The sequence below is a fragment of the Sminthopsis crassicaudata genome, chromosome 4 (genome assembly GCF_048593235.1).
Source record: "Sminthopsis crassicaudata isolate SCR6 chromosome 4, ASM4859323v1, whole genome shotgun sequence".
Lineage (NCBI taxonomy): Eukaryota > Metazoa > Chordata > Mammalia > Dasyuromorphia > Dasyuridae > Sminthopsis > Sminthopsis crassicaudata.
The window spans coordinates 375559633-375576461 of NC_133620.1; the positions used below are offsets into that span (position 1 = coordinate 375559633).

At 34.6% G+C, this 16829-nt stretch overlaps 1 protein-coding gene across 1 annotated transcript; it reads left to right on the forward strand.

Moving 5' to 3' along the window:
- Positions 1–2363: 2363 nt before the first annotated feature.
- LOC141540845 (olfactory receptor 10R2-like) lies at positions 2364–8189 on the forward strand. Its single transcript, XM_074264786.1, has 2 exons — positions 2364–2387; positions 7215–8189. Exons 1-2 carry the CDS (start codon positions 2364–2366, stop codon positions 8187–8189), a joined length of 999 nt encoding a protein of 332 aa, XP_074120887.1.
- The last annotated feature ends 8640 nt before the right edge of the window (positions 8190–16829 follow it).

Genomic DNA, 16829 nt, shown 5'->3' on the forward strand with positions numbered 1-16829 from the left:
TCTAAGGAAGAAGGTGACTGACAAGAAAAATAAGGCTGGAGAGGTGGTTGGAAAACAAAGAGTGGGTTGAGGCTTTTCCTCAACAAAAAGAGATATTATAAGTTACTGAGTAGAACCAGCAGGAAGAGGTTGACAAGAGATTCCACTAATAATGACTGATATCATAGAGTATTTTAAATTTATAAAAATCTTCACACACAATACTCCTAATATATGATTATCCTCATTCTAAATAAGAAACAACTGATGTTCAGAAAAGCTCTGTATCACAAAGTTCTAAATGAGTGAATGGGTTGGGATTTAAAATTGACTCTTTGGATTTAATGAGGAATGCTAATTCCAGTGCATCAGGGTACTTTGTTAGCCTACAAAGATTATCTGCCTAGTGATACAGATGAATATAATGCACTACCTTTCATACTGGCTCACTGAGAGCCAGAATTTTGGTTCCTCTGAACATGAAGAAAATACCTATTCATTACAAGATTTACTTTAGACGTTTATTTCTCTCTGTGTCTATGGACTTGCTTCTCCTTCCAGGGATCTTCCAAATGGATTTGGAGTTCTTTTGCCTAAAATTCATGCTTAATCCTTTTATAATCTGATGTGAGGCTGTATCCTTGTGGACAGAGTAGAAGGGAAGTTGAGCCTTCCTGATATCAGAGAGAGAATGACCTGTGTAAAATTCTATCTCCAGCTAATTTAATAGAAAGAATTTCCTGGTCATAAGGCTCTATTATTCTAAAATGAGGGAAAAATATTGATCCCCTGGGTGCCCCTTGTAACTTGATCTGAGTATTTTCTAACTATTCTCTGCTCCCCAGATGTGTTTTTTAATTATCCTCATTGTAGAGTGCCTTCTCCATTTGCTTATTCAAATTCTTACTTTCATTCTTCACTACTGCTTCCTCACAGGAGAAATCATAGTAAATAGATTGGATGAGGGTGACAAAGACTGATGCAGAGAAACTAAGGACTAAGAGGTAGATAAACCAGAGGGACAAAAATTGGGCTGATAGAGGGAGAAGCAGCAGTACTTCCATTGAAATGGCTGCTGAGAAATCATTGTATTAAAAAATCAGCTATATAGGTAGCTAATTTAGTTTAGAAAACTAAAGAACAAGTAAACAGTGACTTTATGTCTCCCTTGGAACCTTCTCTATTTCAGAAGATTCTGTGACCTGTATATCATCTATTCAGTCTTATCTCTACTTTTCAGGCAAACATTCTAATTATCCTATTTGACAACTCACTTTCCTCTCACCTCCTGTCTCTTTCCAAGCCATTTATGTGCTTACTACTAACTAGCTTCCTTTTTCAGGTTCAAGATTTTGCATCCCTATTTCTCAATTAGTTCCTTCTTTTCTGCCTGACCCTTCATTCCTCAATGAATGTCTGTCTTCTCCAGACAGCCTTCCTGGTATAACTGGGGAAAAAAAAGCTTATCTTATACTTTTGTCTGAAAATAATAATTACCCTAATTACATATTTTCCTGGTCTTTTTATCTCCGGAATACAGAAAAATTGTTACCTGTGTATATAAAAAGAGAAAACCAATGAGAATAATAGAGACAACCATTAAATTAATAAAACATTTATTAAACATGTGCTATGTATCAGTCATTCTACCAAGGACTGAGGACACAAAAAAAAAAAAAAAAGGAAAAATACTTTCTGCCTCTACCTCACATTCTAATGAAAGCACATAGATTATATATGTGTGCTGCAGGGATGTGTGGGAGAATGGAGAAAGAGAGACAGAGAGAGGCAGACAGAGACAGAGACAGAGTGAGAGAGACAGAGAAAGAGAGAGAGTGAGAGAGAGAACATAATGTAATCTTATAATCTCAGAGAGAAAGCATTAGCAATTATGGGGATATGAAAGGCTGCCTTCAGAGGGAAAGGTGAGGAGGGAAAGTAATCCAGTCATAAGGTACAATTAGTTCAAAAAATAGAAATAAGTAATGGCATGTCATATGAGAGGAACAACAACTAGGTCAGTGCATCTGGATTATGTAGTACATAGTATAAAATAACACAAGAATTCTGGAGAAATAGAAGATGTGTCATAAAATAACTTAAATTCCTGGATTATAATCCTAAAAGGAATAGGAAGCTAATGGTATTTGTTGAGTAAGGGGTTTTGAATGGAAGATGGATAGTAGAAATGAGTAGAGAAATTTGAAGCTAGAAGATGAATTAGAAGGCTATTCCAGTATTCCGGGAGAAAAGTAATGAGTTTGAATTAGAGTGTTAATTCCATGTTATAATTAACACATGTCTTTCATCTCAACCAGAAAAGCTGATTCTCTTTGGATTCAATTTTCCTGTCATTCTGGAACATCTTTGCTACAATTTCCAGAATGAAGAGCCTGAGCAACAATGAGGTAAGACTATGAGGCTGGAAAAGATCCTAGTTATTTGCTGCATCAGGTTGTCGGTCCTTTAGTCAGTTACTTGACTATTCATCCAGTAATGGCACAAATTTCATTCTCCCGGGTCATATAGCAAGCAACTCTGGTCCTTTGTTAAGAGTGGAATAAAGAAAGCTAGAAAATCTTCAGGGCCTGAATTTCTAACTTTCCAAACTTGGATAAGTTGCTTACTACTTCTGGGCCTTAATTTTATTATCTATAAAATATGGTTCACAGAGTTTTGGAGTTAGAAAGAATCTCTGCTGCCTCTTAATGTAACTCATATCTGACAATGAATAATAATATACTACTCAGCATTGTTGCAGGAATCAAGATGAATGATTTTATTCAGTATTTGGTCTTAAATGGTATTCTCAATAGACAACATGATGTTATATGTAATATAAAACATAAGTGTATTTATATGTGTGCTGTGTATGAATATGTACATATATTTAAACTATTTTATATTTAAAATATATTATACTTACATATTTATGTATATATTTATGAAAATGAAGTACTTCTGTATCTATAACTTTTTAAACACAGTTACATACACATATATCACTACCTTTCTCTATTTTCAAGTAGTTTGCATTTTTACTGAAAAAGCAGAATGGGATATTCATGCAAATCACTCAATACCACATTTACAAGTAGTAGAATAGAAAGAAAGGGGGCTGGGTTTCGTTCCTCTTATTCCATCTGGATTGGTGTCCTTAACTTTGTGACTAGACAATGAGGTAAAGAATCACAAAATTCAGAGCTGATACCCTTAATGATCATCTCTGACTTGCTTATTTTCTTAATTCAGAAAGCAAGACTAAGACATTAAGTGCCTTGTTGGAGGCATTCAACAAATGTAGCACAGTTAAGATTTTAAGATAGGCTCAAACTACCTAATAGTCATTCATTTATTCACCCATCAAGTTATTGAAGACTTTTTTTCCAGATACTGTATTATGTATCAAGGATGAAATAATAATTAAGATGTAGTCTCCATCCTTAAAGAACTTACTACCTATTTGGATAATTAAGACATAAACACAGAAACATATCTTCCATATAGGGCATCATGGACAAAATTCTATAAACAATAAAAAACATAACTTAAGAAAAAAATTTCAGTGAGGAAGAAATCACTGAAGAATTGGGAATTTAAAGGAAGACTTTTCAGAGAAGGGGACATTTGAAATAGGTCTTGAAGAATAAGTTACTTTTTCTTAGGTGGAAATTGCAGAATAAACTATTGGAAGAAGAGAAAATTGTCATGAGTCAAAGAGTGGAATTAGAAAGGCAACCTATTAAGAGAAGGCAATACATTAAGTGCTTAATGTGTATAAACATCACAGCATTTATCCCTTGGGTCAAGCTGTTGCATATTTATGTAAGATGAAGAAGGCAGTGAGGAGTTTGGAAATTTGTTCTAGATTATTTAATATGTGTTTGTAGGGTTGAATTGGGAAAGACAAAACTGTCTTTGAGCATTTCCACATTTCCACAATTCCACATTGATCATGTGGAAGATGGATTATATTTTTCTATGATCCCAGAGGACAGAATCAGGATCAGTGGATATAAATTAATGTAAGAAAAAATTCTTCTGACAATTAGAGTATCCAGTATTGAAATGGGTTGTCTTAGAAGATGCCATATTTTGTTTAACTTGAAGTTTTCAAGCCAATACTCCCTGATCTCTTGTTAGTGATGCTGTAGATTAATTTATCATTTAGATGTAAGTTGGACTTGGTAGGATTAAAAATTCTTCCCAACTACAATATTCTGTGACTTTATTAACTGAAGTGAAGAACTTGTATTTTCAGTTTCATTTTTATTAGTTTTGTTTTATAGATCAGAGCAAGTAGGTGGTGCAGTGGATAGAGCACTGGGCTTGGAGTCAGGAAGATCTGAAGTCAAATTTTGCCTCAGACACTTATGAACTGTATGAACCTTAGCAAGTCACTTAACCTTTATTTGCCTCAGTTCCTCATCTATAAAATGGGAATATACTGGAGAAAGAAACTAATGTCTTTGCTAAGAAAACTCCATCATCCAAGTGTAGAAGTCACATAGAATAGAACAACAGTTTGATATATGTAGTAATTACCGGGTATTTTCCTTCAGTCTATTTTCTTCTGTTTATCCTCCTCTCTCTTTTCCTCTCCTGGCCTTTCTCAAAAGTCTATTTTGCTTCTGACATCTGCTTCTTTAATCTAACATATGTCTTCTTCAAATAAACCAAAAGGGGAAAAAATAGAAGAGAAGAATAATAGACTGTAAACACATGATGGAACTGAGAAAACATTCATGAACATTATATATAAGGCACATTACTGGACATTGTGTATATAAAAAAGAAAACCTTATCCCTTACCTCAAGGAGTTTACAGTCTACAAGTGAGGAAATTATAGGAACATCAGGCAGTTGGTGATAAGGTAGACTATTAGAGGTGTCAGGGAAAAAAATGAGAGAATATTTTTAGCTAATTGGACTAGATGAACCCTGGAGAAGAAAATGACACCTAAACTGTCAACATTCATGGAAATGAAGAATTTTAAAAGACAGATGAGGAAGAACATTCTGGATATAATGAACGATTATTTGGGTGAATTTATGGAATTGTGGGAAAATTGGATAAAACTGAGAAGTAGTCAACAGCCCTATAAGAACCGGCATTTGGAATAAATCAAGTAAAGTACTATTAATTGAGATAGAAAGGTAAATAGCAGCCAGATAGTGTAGGATCTTAAAGGTGAAATTGAAAGAAGTTATATTGGGGGCAGCTGGGTGGTGCAGTGGATAGAGCACCAACCCTGAATTTAGGAGGACCGGAGTTCAAATCTGGTCTCAGACACTTAATACTTCCTAGCTGTGTGACCCTGGGCAGGTCACTTAACCCCAGCCTCAGGGGGAAAAAGAAAGTTGTATTTTATCTGATACTTTATAAAAATCTTCAACAAGGGAGTGACTATTAGAATGAAATGTAATTTCTATTATTTTATAAAGATAAAAATAATTTTAAAAACACTTGGCAAGAGTTCCAACTAAGCAACTTATCTTGAAAATATCTAAGGATGAAATTATAAAGAAAACAGAGAGAAGAAAGATGGAAAATTTCTGCAAATACTCACTATATGTAATATATATGTATACATATGTACATAAATGTGTATGCATACATACATATAAATAATTAGAATTATATATGCATACTATGTGTGGTGGCATAAGCATGGATATGTGTGGTAGTATGCACATGCACACACACACACACACACACACCACACAAAACTTCAGATTTTATCATAGTATCAGATTGCTTTTGGAAGAGTTAGAAATGAACCAGAATAGATAGAGCAAAGATTTGAAAATTAAGTAGAGTAGATCAATTGTATAGGTAAGATATCTTTGGGAGAAGTGACAAAATTTTTCATGGAATTGAAGGATTGTTTTTTATGTATGGGAGGAAAGAGAAGATACTAAAAGTAGGGTGCGAAGCCTTTGATTTTATTCTTATTACAAAAATAGTGGCCTGTCATCAGGGGGAGGGAGTGGAGGGAGGGGAGATAATTTGGAAAAATGAATACAAGGGATAATATTATAAAAAAATTACTCATGCATACATACTGTGGGAAAAAAATCTAAATAAAAACAAACAAACAAAAAAAATAGTGATTAACAACTTCTGACATATAAGGTTACTTTCTATTTCCCTATCTCTGTCACTGTCTCTCTAACATATACATAGGCAAATTTGGGGGAAATAATATAAAGACAAAACTATAGCATTCCTCATGAAAGTATTAGAAAGAAAGAGGCAAACTTTTGCATGCAAAATTCTAAAGTTGGCAATATCTCAGATGAAAATTATAAAAACTCTGTCTTGTTCTCAGAATGTCAAAGACATCTTTGGATCCATGTCCTAGATTCTCTTCTTTCCATCCCAATCTATGAACTGAAAGGGTTAGCCAATAATCACTATTAATGGTATGTAATTTATTAAGAATATTATCAAGTAATAAAGAAATATAATTAAAGACTTGAAGTGTTTATTAAGCATTATAAAGAAGGCTGTGACAAGGATGCCAGAGATAACTCTCACTACCAACTAGACTTCATTGAGAGTATCTCTTCCTCATGTCTATAATTGCTTGTCTAACTTCCATATTTTCAGACACAGTCCACTGCTTTACCATTAATTTATCTGGCTTCTCTCTTTTTACTTTCAGGTCCACACCCTCACCTTCTTGTATCTTAATGTCACCTCTCAGCTTTGATGCTTAATTGTAGCCCAAATGTTTAAAGAAAGTCTTTCTTCAAGCAAATGGAACCTTTAAACCAATCAAATTCTTCTGAATGCCAGTGACAAATCTCAGCACCAGAGAGATAATATTTTCAGAAAACTTCAGAGAATTTTCCTATGTAAATGCTAAAATTGCCCTCTCTGAAGCTTTTGGATATTGATACTAGTTCTTCCCTGTGGGGTCAAGCAAAATCAATTGAATCCCTCAATTAAATTTCCTATGGTACATTAAAGGTACCCATTATTTCTTTTCTCCAGGTTACAGCACCCAAGCTATTCACATTCCTTTTAGGGACCAGAATAATTTTTATAATTACCTTCCATTTTTCCTTCTCTTCTTCTTCTTTTTTTTGTTTGTTTGTTTGCTTTGTTTTCCCTTGCTTAATTGCTTAATGAATGACCATAACAATTTCCTAGACAATTAAATATAAATGTAATCCAATTTCCTCAGTCCACATAACTGAGCATCCTTTTCTACTTTTACTCCTTTTAGCACATCATTCCCTGGGAACAACTTTCTCCAGAGAACTTTACCATGGTCACTGAATTCCTTTTGGTGGGTTTTTCGAAACTCCAAGAACTACAACTTGTGCTCTTCGCTATCTTCTTCTGTCTCTACATAATCATCTTATGTGGAAATATCACCATTGTTACAGTTATCCTCCTTGAGAACAACCTCCACACTCCCATGTATTTCTTTCTAGGTGTACTCTCTGTCTCTGAGACTTGTTATACATTTGTCATTTTGCCCAAGATGCTTCTCAACCTGCTCTCTGTGCTGAGAACCATCTCCTTTGTCAGTTGTGCTATACAAATGTTCTTATTTCTTTCCTTTGCTATCAACAACTGCTTATTATTGGGTGTGATGGGTTTTGATCGCTATGCTGCCATTTGCCAACCTTTGCGCTACCCAATCCTCATGAATTGGAGGAACTGCAGACTGCTAGCAGCTACCTGTGGGGTGACTGGTTCCTTGATCTCAATGATTGGCACAATCTTGGTCTTCATTCTCCCCTTTTGTAACTCTAACAAGATCAACCACTATTTCTGTGACATTTCACCTCTTATTCATATTGCTTGTGGTAACACCTATCTCAATGAGATGATTATATTTATCTGTGGTGTCCTAGTACTTGTGGTCCCCTTGATATGTGTCTGTATCTCCTATGTCTTCATTGTCAGTACCATCTTGAAGATTCCATCCACTGAAGGGAAGAAGAAAGCCTTCTCTACCTGCGCTTCTCACCTCACAGTAGTTATAGTCCACTATGGCTGTGCATCCTTTGTCTATCTGAGACCCTCATCCAAGGTCTCATCTGACAAAGACCAGTTAGTTACAGTGATTTATACTGTTATCACCCCCTTACTGAATCCCATGGTTTACAGCCTTAGGAACAAGGATGTACAGGTGGCCATCAGGAAAGTTATCAGCAGAGGAAAGTTTTCCCACAAAATTCTAGAACTTTAGCATTTCAGAACTGCTGACAAATGATTGTTTGGATATATGATTCAAAATGTGGTTTATGTAGCCATAGCCATGGGCTGAGTGTTATTCTCAGAGCTAAATGTTTTTCAAACTTGTATTTTGATATTTTTCTGACCTCTGTTAAATAGAAATATTTCAGAAGGTCACACACACACACACACACACACACACGTACACCCTAAAGAGCATACAGCATTTCAATAAAGTAATGATTCAATTCAATACTTCAGCTAAAATATATTAGGCACTTCATTGATGAAATCACAAACCTGGTCTAAGGAAAAATATATAAAATAATTAGGTTAAATATTATATTCAAATAGATTTGGGAAATCATTAATTTGGTAACTTCCTTTAATGATACAGATCATAACCCATCCATGGCTACCCATCCTATATGACTAGTCAATTTCTTCTTATTATTTTGCCAGATGGAGTCTGTGTAGGACAGAGACCACTGGCTCAAATAAATCAAGAATATTCTCAAGGTAGAAGCAGAAATGAATTTTATCATGATCTCCCAAGAAAGGGCATCTCCCTCCCAACAAGTGGTCAAACACTTGTTTGGCAAGGTACAGTAAACAGACAATGATTATATATGGGTCTGGGGCAATGCTCCTTACAGGTTGGATCTTTGCCCTGATTAGTCAGGACAAATGACTTCACATTATTCTAAGTCATAAGTGAAGAAAAACTTTAACCTTACCACATCTTTAGGATTACTAAATTACCTTATATGAATTTTAATGCCAAGGTGACCATAATTAGTCTCATAAAGAAAAAGGGCTATATGGTCCCACTCCTTTTAAACCATATGATTTCTGGAGAAAGAAACAGGCCTGGGACACAGATGACCTTCACTCCATTTTTAGAATAGTGTTTCCACCTTGTGAGATAATTTTCACAGTTCATTCATTCAAGTCTACCCAATGTACTGGATAACTTCTCTGATTTCTTCTGACAGATGTTCATGATACAAATTTAAAACAAACAAACCAACTAACAAAGAGCTTATATTCTATGAATTCAAAGTCTTAACTGTGGTTTACAGATTACCTTGTCAGAAGGTGAATGCTCTGAAAGATTACTAGTTTAATATAAGAACACAATGGTCAGAAGAGGAAAGAAATTAGCTTTAATGACACCAGTCTCAGGAGGCTTTATAAAACTTCAGGTCAAAGGTTATGAGGGATTGATTTGGAATATAAGCTGTGAGAGAAGAGATGAAGCCTTATGAAGTCAAAACTTTTAAAATGCCATTTGAATAGATATAGGTGAGAAATAAAAGGATTCCAGGTCTGGAATCAGGTGATTAGAAAGAAGGTGGTAGCATCAAAGGAAATAGAGATGTTTAAAAGAAAAATGACTTTAAATAAATGAGGATAATAAAGTGTTCTTTATAAACCTAATAAGTTTAAGATGCTATAGTATCTTAATAGATACTATAGTTAAAAATAATAAGATACTTGGTAATGTGGGATCAGAATTCAAAAGAGAGATTAGAACTGTAGTGTCATCTGCATAGGACCATTTCCTAATTGACTCTATGAGTTGCTGAGAGACTGGACAGGAATTTATGTATACTGTTTCATATATATAAATATATGTAATGTATACTAACACAATTGTAATAAAATTATTCTATTTTAATCTCCTTCTGCATTTAATCTTCTATCATCAGACAATTTTTAAACATGCTTCACTGGTTTTATTTTTTATGACTATCACTACCTACCCACCACACCCTCCCTTATAATAAAGTTGAAAAATCAAGCAAAACAAATAAGGGATAAGGTTATATTTCTCTTCTTGTTCTTTTTCATTTTCTTATTTTGCTATTGCTATTCTGCAGCTTCACTGTTGTATATGTTTTCTAATTAGTCCGGTTTTCTTTTTTTTCTGAACACTGACTCTGGATATATACATTTGTTGTTTATTGGGGATTATTCATTTATACATTTTCTATGTTCCATTTGTCCATTATCCATTTATATCATTAATCCTTTCTCTTTTTGTTGTTATTATAATTATTGAAAGATATGAATTTTTTCTCTTAAAGACTGTTCTGGCTACCCTCTTGAAATATTGTCATGTCTCATAAATATAAATTTATTTTGTATTATGTGGCAATATTTTTCTTTTTTAAAAATATTATCCTTTATTTTAACATTCATTTTAAAATTGAGTTCCACTATGTCCAAAGGGCTATCAAATTGTGCATGCCTTTTGATCCAGCAGTTTTTACTAGGCTTGTATCCCAAAGTGATCATAAAGGAGGGAAAGGGCTTTTTGTGGCAGCCCAGTTTGGAAACTAAATGAATTGTCCTGCAGTTGGAGAATGGCTGAATAAATTATGTTAAAAGAATGTTATGGAATATTATTGTTTTATAAGAAATGATCAGCTGAATGATTTCAGAGAGTTCTGGAGAGACTTACATGAACTGATGCTGAGTGAAATGGGCATAACCAGGAGATCATTGTACATGGCAACAGCAAAATTATATGATAATCAATTCTGAGGATATGGCTTTTTTTTTAACAATGAGATGATTCAGGAAGTTCAAATGACATCTGCATCCAGAGAGAGAATTGTGGGAACTCAATGTAGATCACAAAATAGTATTTTCATTCTTGTTATTGTTTGCTTCATTTTGCTTTCTTTCTCATTTATTTTCCTTTTTGAGCTGATTTTTCTTGTGCAGCATTATAATTCTGGAAGTATGTATAGAAGAATTGCACATGTTTAACATATATTGGATTACTTGCCATCTAGGGAGAAGGGTGGGTGGAAGGGAGGGAAAAATTTTAATATAAGGTTTTGCAAGGATGAATGTTGAAAATTATCCATGCATATATTTTGAAAATAAAAAGCTTTATTAAAAATATTTCTTATGGCAGCTAGGTGGCACAAAGAATAGGGTACCAGCCCTGAAGTTAGGAGGACCTAAGTTCAAATATGATCTCAGACACTTAATACCTCCTAGCTGTGTGACCCTGAGCAAGTCACTTAACCCCAATTGCCTCAGGGAAAAATGGTTTCCAAATTTCCCCTTTCCTTTAGCCTCTTCCTTATCCATTTAGAAGGCAAGAAATATGCTACCAATTATACATGTGAATTCATAAAGAATATATTTCTGCATTAACTTTGATGCAAAAAAGCATGAAAAAACAAGTAAATGAAATCTTCAATCTGTATTCAGAGTTCATTTCTCTCTCTGAAGGTAGTATTTTTCATTGCTATTTCTTTGAAACTGCATCATTCTTATGGTTAGACTATCCAAGTCCTTTACACTCTCACTTCTCTCTCCATAGTATTTCATTTGGTGACCTCATTATTTTCTCTTCTTTCAGTTATGATATCTTGGTACATAACTCAGATTTATTTATCTAGCCCAAATATCTCTCTTGATTTCCAGTTAATTATCTTCCACTATTGTACTGAGATGTGTATTGGACATCTCAAAATGCTTCCCAAACCCATCTTAAACTCAACATATACAAAATAGAACTCATAAGCTTTCCTTTTCAAACTCTTGTTTTTAGCTCCATTATTGTGGAGGATACCACTATTTCCTCAGTCACTAAGTCATAAAACCTTGATATCCTTGAATTATTACCCTCTTTCACTCCTTCAAAGCTATTTAATTAAAGTATTTTTATTTCTACCTTAACATCTCTTGCTTATGGCTCCTTTTCCTCTCTGACACTGCCATTATCCTGATGCAGGTCTTCATCACTTCACTTCTAAACTATTGCAAATCTTACTAGTTGACTTCCCTGCTTCAACCCTTCCAATCCATTTTCTATTCAGCTCTCAAATTTATTTTCCACAAGTGTAAATATTATAATGTCACTTCTTTATTCAATAAGTTCCAGTGGCTCCTTATTTAACTACCAGGATCAAAATTAAAATTCTCTGGCTTTTAAAACACTTCAAAACCTAAATTCTGCCTATTTTTCCAGGTTTCTTATACTTTATTCTTTTCTGCATATTTTTCTATTCAGTAACATTGGCTTCTTTGCTGTTCCTCACAGATGATATTCTATCCCTCAACTGAGTATTTTTATTGATTGTCATACCTGGAATTTTTACTTTCTTACCTTCTGGATTTCCTTAACTTTTTCCAAATATCAGTTAAAGTCTTATCTTTTGCAAAAAGCCTTTTTCATCTTCCACTAATTTTCTAATATTCTAACTAACTATATATATAATATAACTATTCTAACCCTAACATTCTAACTAATTCTTCCTTTTCCAGGCTAAATTTTCTTAATTTTTTCAATTGTTTCTCAAATGACATATCTCAAAGCTTTCCACACTTCTGTTTGACTTTCTTCAGCCTGTCTTTAGCTTATCAATGCACTTCCTAAAATGTGATTTTTAGAATTGAAAACATATTCCAAATAAATTTTTATCTCTTCAGAGTTAGGGGGACAGATATCTTCCTGTTTTCTTATTATAAAGTAACAACATCTTTTTTTTTTGGCTGCCATATCAAACCAGTAACAAACGTACTTTGGTTTTGTTTGTTTTGTTTTGTTTTGTTTTTGTTTTTGTTTTGTTATTTGTTTTTCTCCCCTACTGGAGCAAAATCCAATCAGTGGAGCTGAGGAAGGAAGTTGAATATAAGTTGATGGTAAAGCCTTGGATCTCAACCTTATATATAATTAGATATTTAAATGTATTGATGGATCTGTTACTCATCTGAGTATGCGATAATATGATTTTGGAGTCCCCTGACCCTGGAGGTTCTGTTCCTAAATCTTTCAACTTTGGAGTCTGCTTCAGGAAACTGAGCCCAATGTATCTGATTCTGACTCCTTAGACAGATAGTTTTTTTTTTTTTTTTTTATTTCAGGAAACTCCTATGCCCACTCCGATGCTGAATAGATTACTTCTCAGTTCATTATTGAACCATCTTGTCAGTGATAATCAAATTTCAGAGACCAACTTCAATTCATCTGGACATTATTCCCTAGCCCTATTCTTGAGCTAGAATTAACATATCTATGATTGAAATCTGTATAAATGTATCTCCTTGGTTTCTTTACTGGATTCCATTAGAATTCAGTCCACTTAGTAATGGTGTCACATTGTTGGTAGTGAACCCTGAAACTGTCAAAATTCTCCTCTGGAAGAGGCCCAAGATGGAATGACATAAACTGAGATCTTTTCGGGGGACCAGATGTGTGTTTCTTTAGGGAGTTCCCTGATCCTGGAAAAAGTCTGCAAACACCCTGCTAAGTGGCTTCATTCAATTGGAGATCTTGGTCAATCCCCCTCCATTGAATTGCCACAAACACTTTTGGCTCAAAACTCCCAGTTAGGTAATCTCATTCAATTTTAAATTGAATTGAAAATTAGTCTTTCAGGAGTTAGCTCCATCTTCCCCCAAAATCACAGCAAGCCCCAATATATCTAAGGCTACATGCCCAGATATCTTTGCAGATATCCTAAAAAAGGACCTTTCCCACTGTAAAGATATCTTTTTCTCAGTGTTAACATTTGCTATCTTCCTAACAGGACCTTGCCACTAAGAAGTCTGTCTTCCTAATGAAAGCTGGATTCTCAGTGCCAATAAATTCCTTTTTGCCACACAGATTTTAGGTTCTGCATAGAACCTGCACTGACCATGGGGATTGCCCACCCTGATTCTCACACCTTATCACTACTACCACTAACCTCATCATTTCTACCTGATCAACATTCTTTTTAATAAACTTTTCCCCCTTGATGAGGAGATGGGTTGAAGCTTGAAAATCTTTTGAGACACCTCATGACACCAATCTGGGACTTTTAGGCCCCCCCTTCTTAACCTCAACAAGTACTCCTCTAATAGTACATATGTTAATTCTTCTATGTGAGAGATCATATGAGAAAGTGCTCTCTCACACCAAGAGATTCTTGTATATGTTAACTATCAATCAATCAATAAACAATTATTAAGTGCCTAAAATGTACCAGGTGTCTCTCTAAGCTCTGAGCATACAAAAGAAGCAAAAGATAATCCTTGCCTTTGAGAAATTTAAAATCTAATTGGGAAGACAAGCATGCAAACAAATACATACTAAGCAAGTTATTCTTTGTCCTTCATTTTCAAAGAGAACCAAGATATCAGGGAAGTGATGTCAGGACATTCAAGTGAGCTGGATTTAAGTGAGAGTGGGCTCTTCAAAGTCACCAGCCTTACTTCCTCTTCCAGAACCCTCTGAGTCCAGTGGCAAGATGTAGATCATCATGACTGCTATATATAGGATGGGAAGGAAATAATTTAAAGAGAGGAAACACTGGTATTGAGGGATTGGGAAAAGTTTGCTATAGAAAGTCAAATTTTACTTGGGACTGAAAGGAAGATAGGAGGTCAGTAGACAGAGCAGAGGAGAAAGAACCCTCTTAGCATGGGAGAAAGACTATCTGGATCTGAAAGATGGAATACCTTTTTCATAAAGCAGGCAGGAGGCCAGTGTAAGTGGATCTAAAAATTCCTGTTGGGGATGAGTTATCAGAAACTGTAGTGGTAGGGAGGGGCTATGGAAGGGCTTTGGATGCCAAATAGAACATTTGGAGATGATGAAGGCCTTCACTACTGTGGTGGCAGTGGCAGAGGAGAGAATGGAACATATTTGGGAGATGTTGCAAGTAATCACTCAGTAGACCTTCACAACAACTTGAATATGGAAATGGTGGTGAAAGATAGTGAAAAGTTATTCCTCCACTATGAGCCTGAGGTATTGGAAAGATGGTATTAACCTCTATAGTAACAGGGTGGTGGGTGCATAGGATTTAGGAGGATTATACTCCAGGCAGGAAAAAGTTGATGCTTTCTTCTTCAAGATTTATAACAATAAGGGACAGCTAGCTGTTGCAGTGAATAGAGAACCAGCCCTGAAGTCAGGAGGATCTGAGTTCAAATTTGACCTCAAACACTTAACATTTCCTGTTCCTGTGACCCTGGGCAAGTCACTTAACCCCAATTGCCTCAGGGAAAAAAAACAACTTTGCACAGATATCACTACAACCCAAAGTGATTTATTCTCACTTACTGACCCATCTATCTCTTTGATGAAAGAAAGAAGAAAAGTATTAATTAAGCACATACTTTGTGTCTGGCATGGCAATCTTTCTGAATCGTCTCCTGTGCATTTTATAGTTATAAAGTATGCCTGCCCATCATACCTCTCCATTTGTCTTTGAATGACCCACAGATTTAATTCTTCAGAGACTTTTATAGCTTTGTATTCTGATTAAAAGCTTACTGGTATTATTTTAAAAAATGAGCCTTTGTTCCAGGAAGAAACTTGTTAATCATTAAAAACATGGCACAGTTTCCCTGAAGTAAACCAACCTGTTCTCCTCCTCCTATTCTATTCTGGTCCCAGTTCATTGTCATTCTCAAGTGGATTAAGAATGCTTACTGTCCATACTAATGTATATATAGTTGGATAGACTGCCCATAAATCTGACCCATGTAACTGCATGTCATAATCTGAACAGCAGGCATTTTTCATCTACGTGACTTTTAATAATATGTTCGGTTACAGTGACCTCTTTTGAATGATTATATATCTTACTTAGAACACTTTACAATAACTCAGACTTTGAAGAAATAAACACAATATTCAAAAATAGGAGTATCTGGAAAACTTCAGGATTTATAATGAATTTTTCTTTTATTTGGATCATATCTTGTATATGCTCTATGGTGGTGGAAAGTCCTTTGGTGATCATCCATCTCAAGTTGTTTACATTTCACTTGATATTAATGACCAGTCATCAAACACATCTCTGCTATTCAATTTTTCAAAGAATCGCCAATGATCATGCAAGATTCTCTTTTGGAAAAGACATTTGGAACTAACATTTTGTTGTACCAGATCAATTTTTTAAAGTCAACAAATCAATTAATCAGAATAATTGATGCAGAATAACATATCCTTTTTTTAATTGCCATAACAAATGGGGTAGTCTTTTTTCCCCTCCTATATCTGAACCTACTCTGTGTGCAGTTGGGGTGTGAGGAAGATTACAGTAAAGTCTTTTCAGGTTTGAGCCTCCATCTTAAATTTAGATGCTTCATTGTTTTTTTTTAAGTATTTACTAATATGACAAGCAGTGTTCTAGGCACCAGGAGATATAAATATAAAGAATGTCACAATCTCTACTCTCAGCAAGCTTACATTCTAATGGGGCCAATGACAATGTTTATGTGTTTGTGTGTGTGTGTGAGTGTATATAACATATATATATATATACTCATAGATATGCAACAAATATAAAAGTAACAATTATAAAAATACGATTTAGTTCAAGAGGGAAATCACAAGCAATTATAGGAGTCAGAAAAGACTGCAAAGAAGATGATGTTTGATTTGCATCTTTAAAAAAGAGAATACTTTGAGAAAGAAGTAAGATGGCATTCCACTATAGATATGTATGGCAGCTAATATAAAGGAATAAAGAAAGAACATAATGTGAGAGAAGCAGAAAGAAGTCAATTTGGCTTGATTATAGAGTGTATCAATTTCTAATAGCCATTTAGGCTAGAAAAATAAGTTAGAGTTTTGAAATAGAATTGCATTTTGTATCTTTTAGTTTAATTAATTATTTGATGAAATTACTTT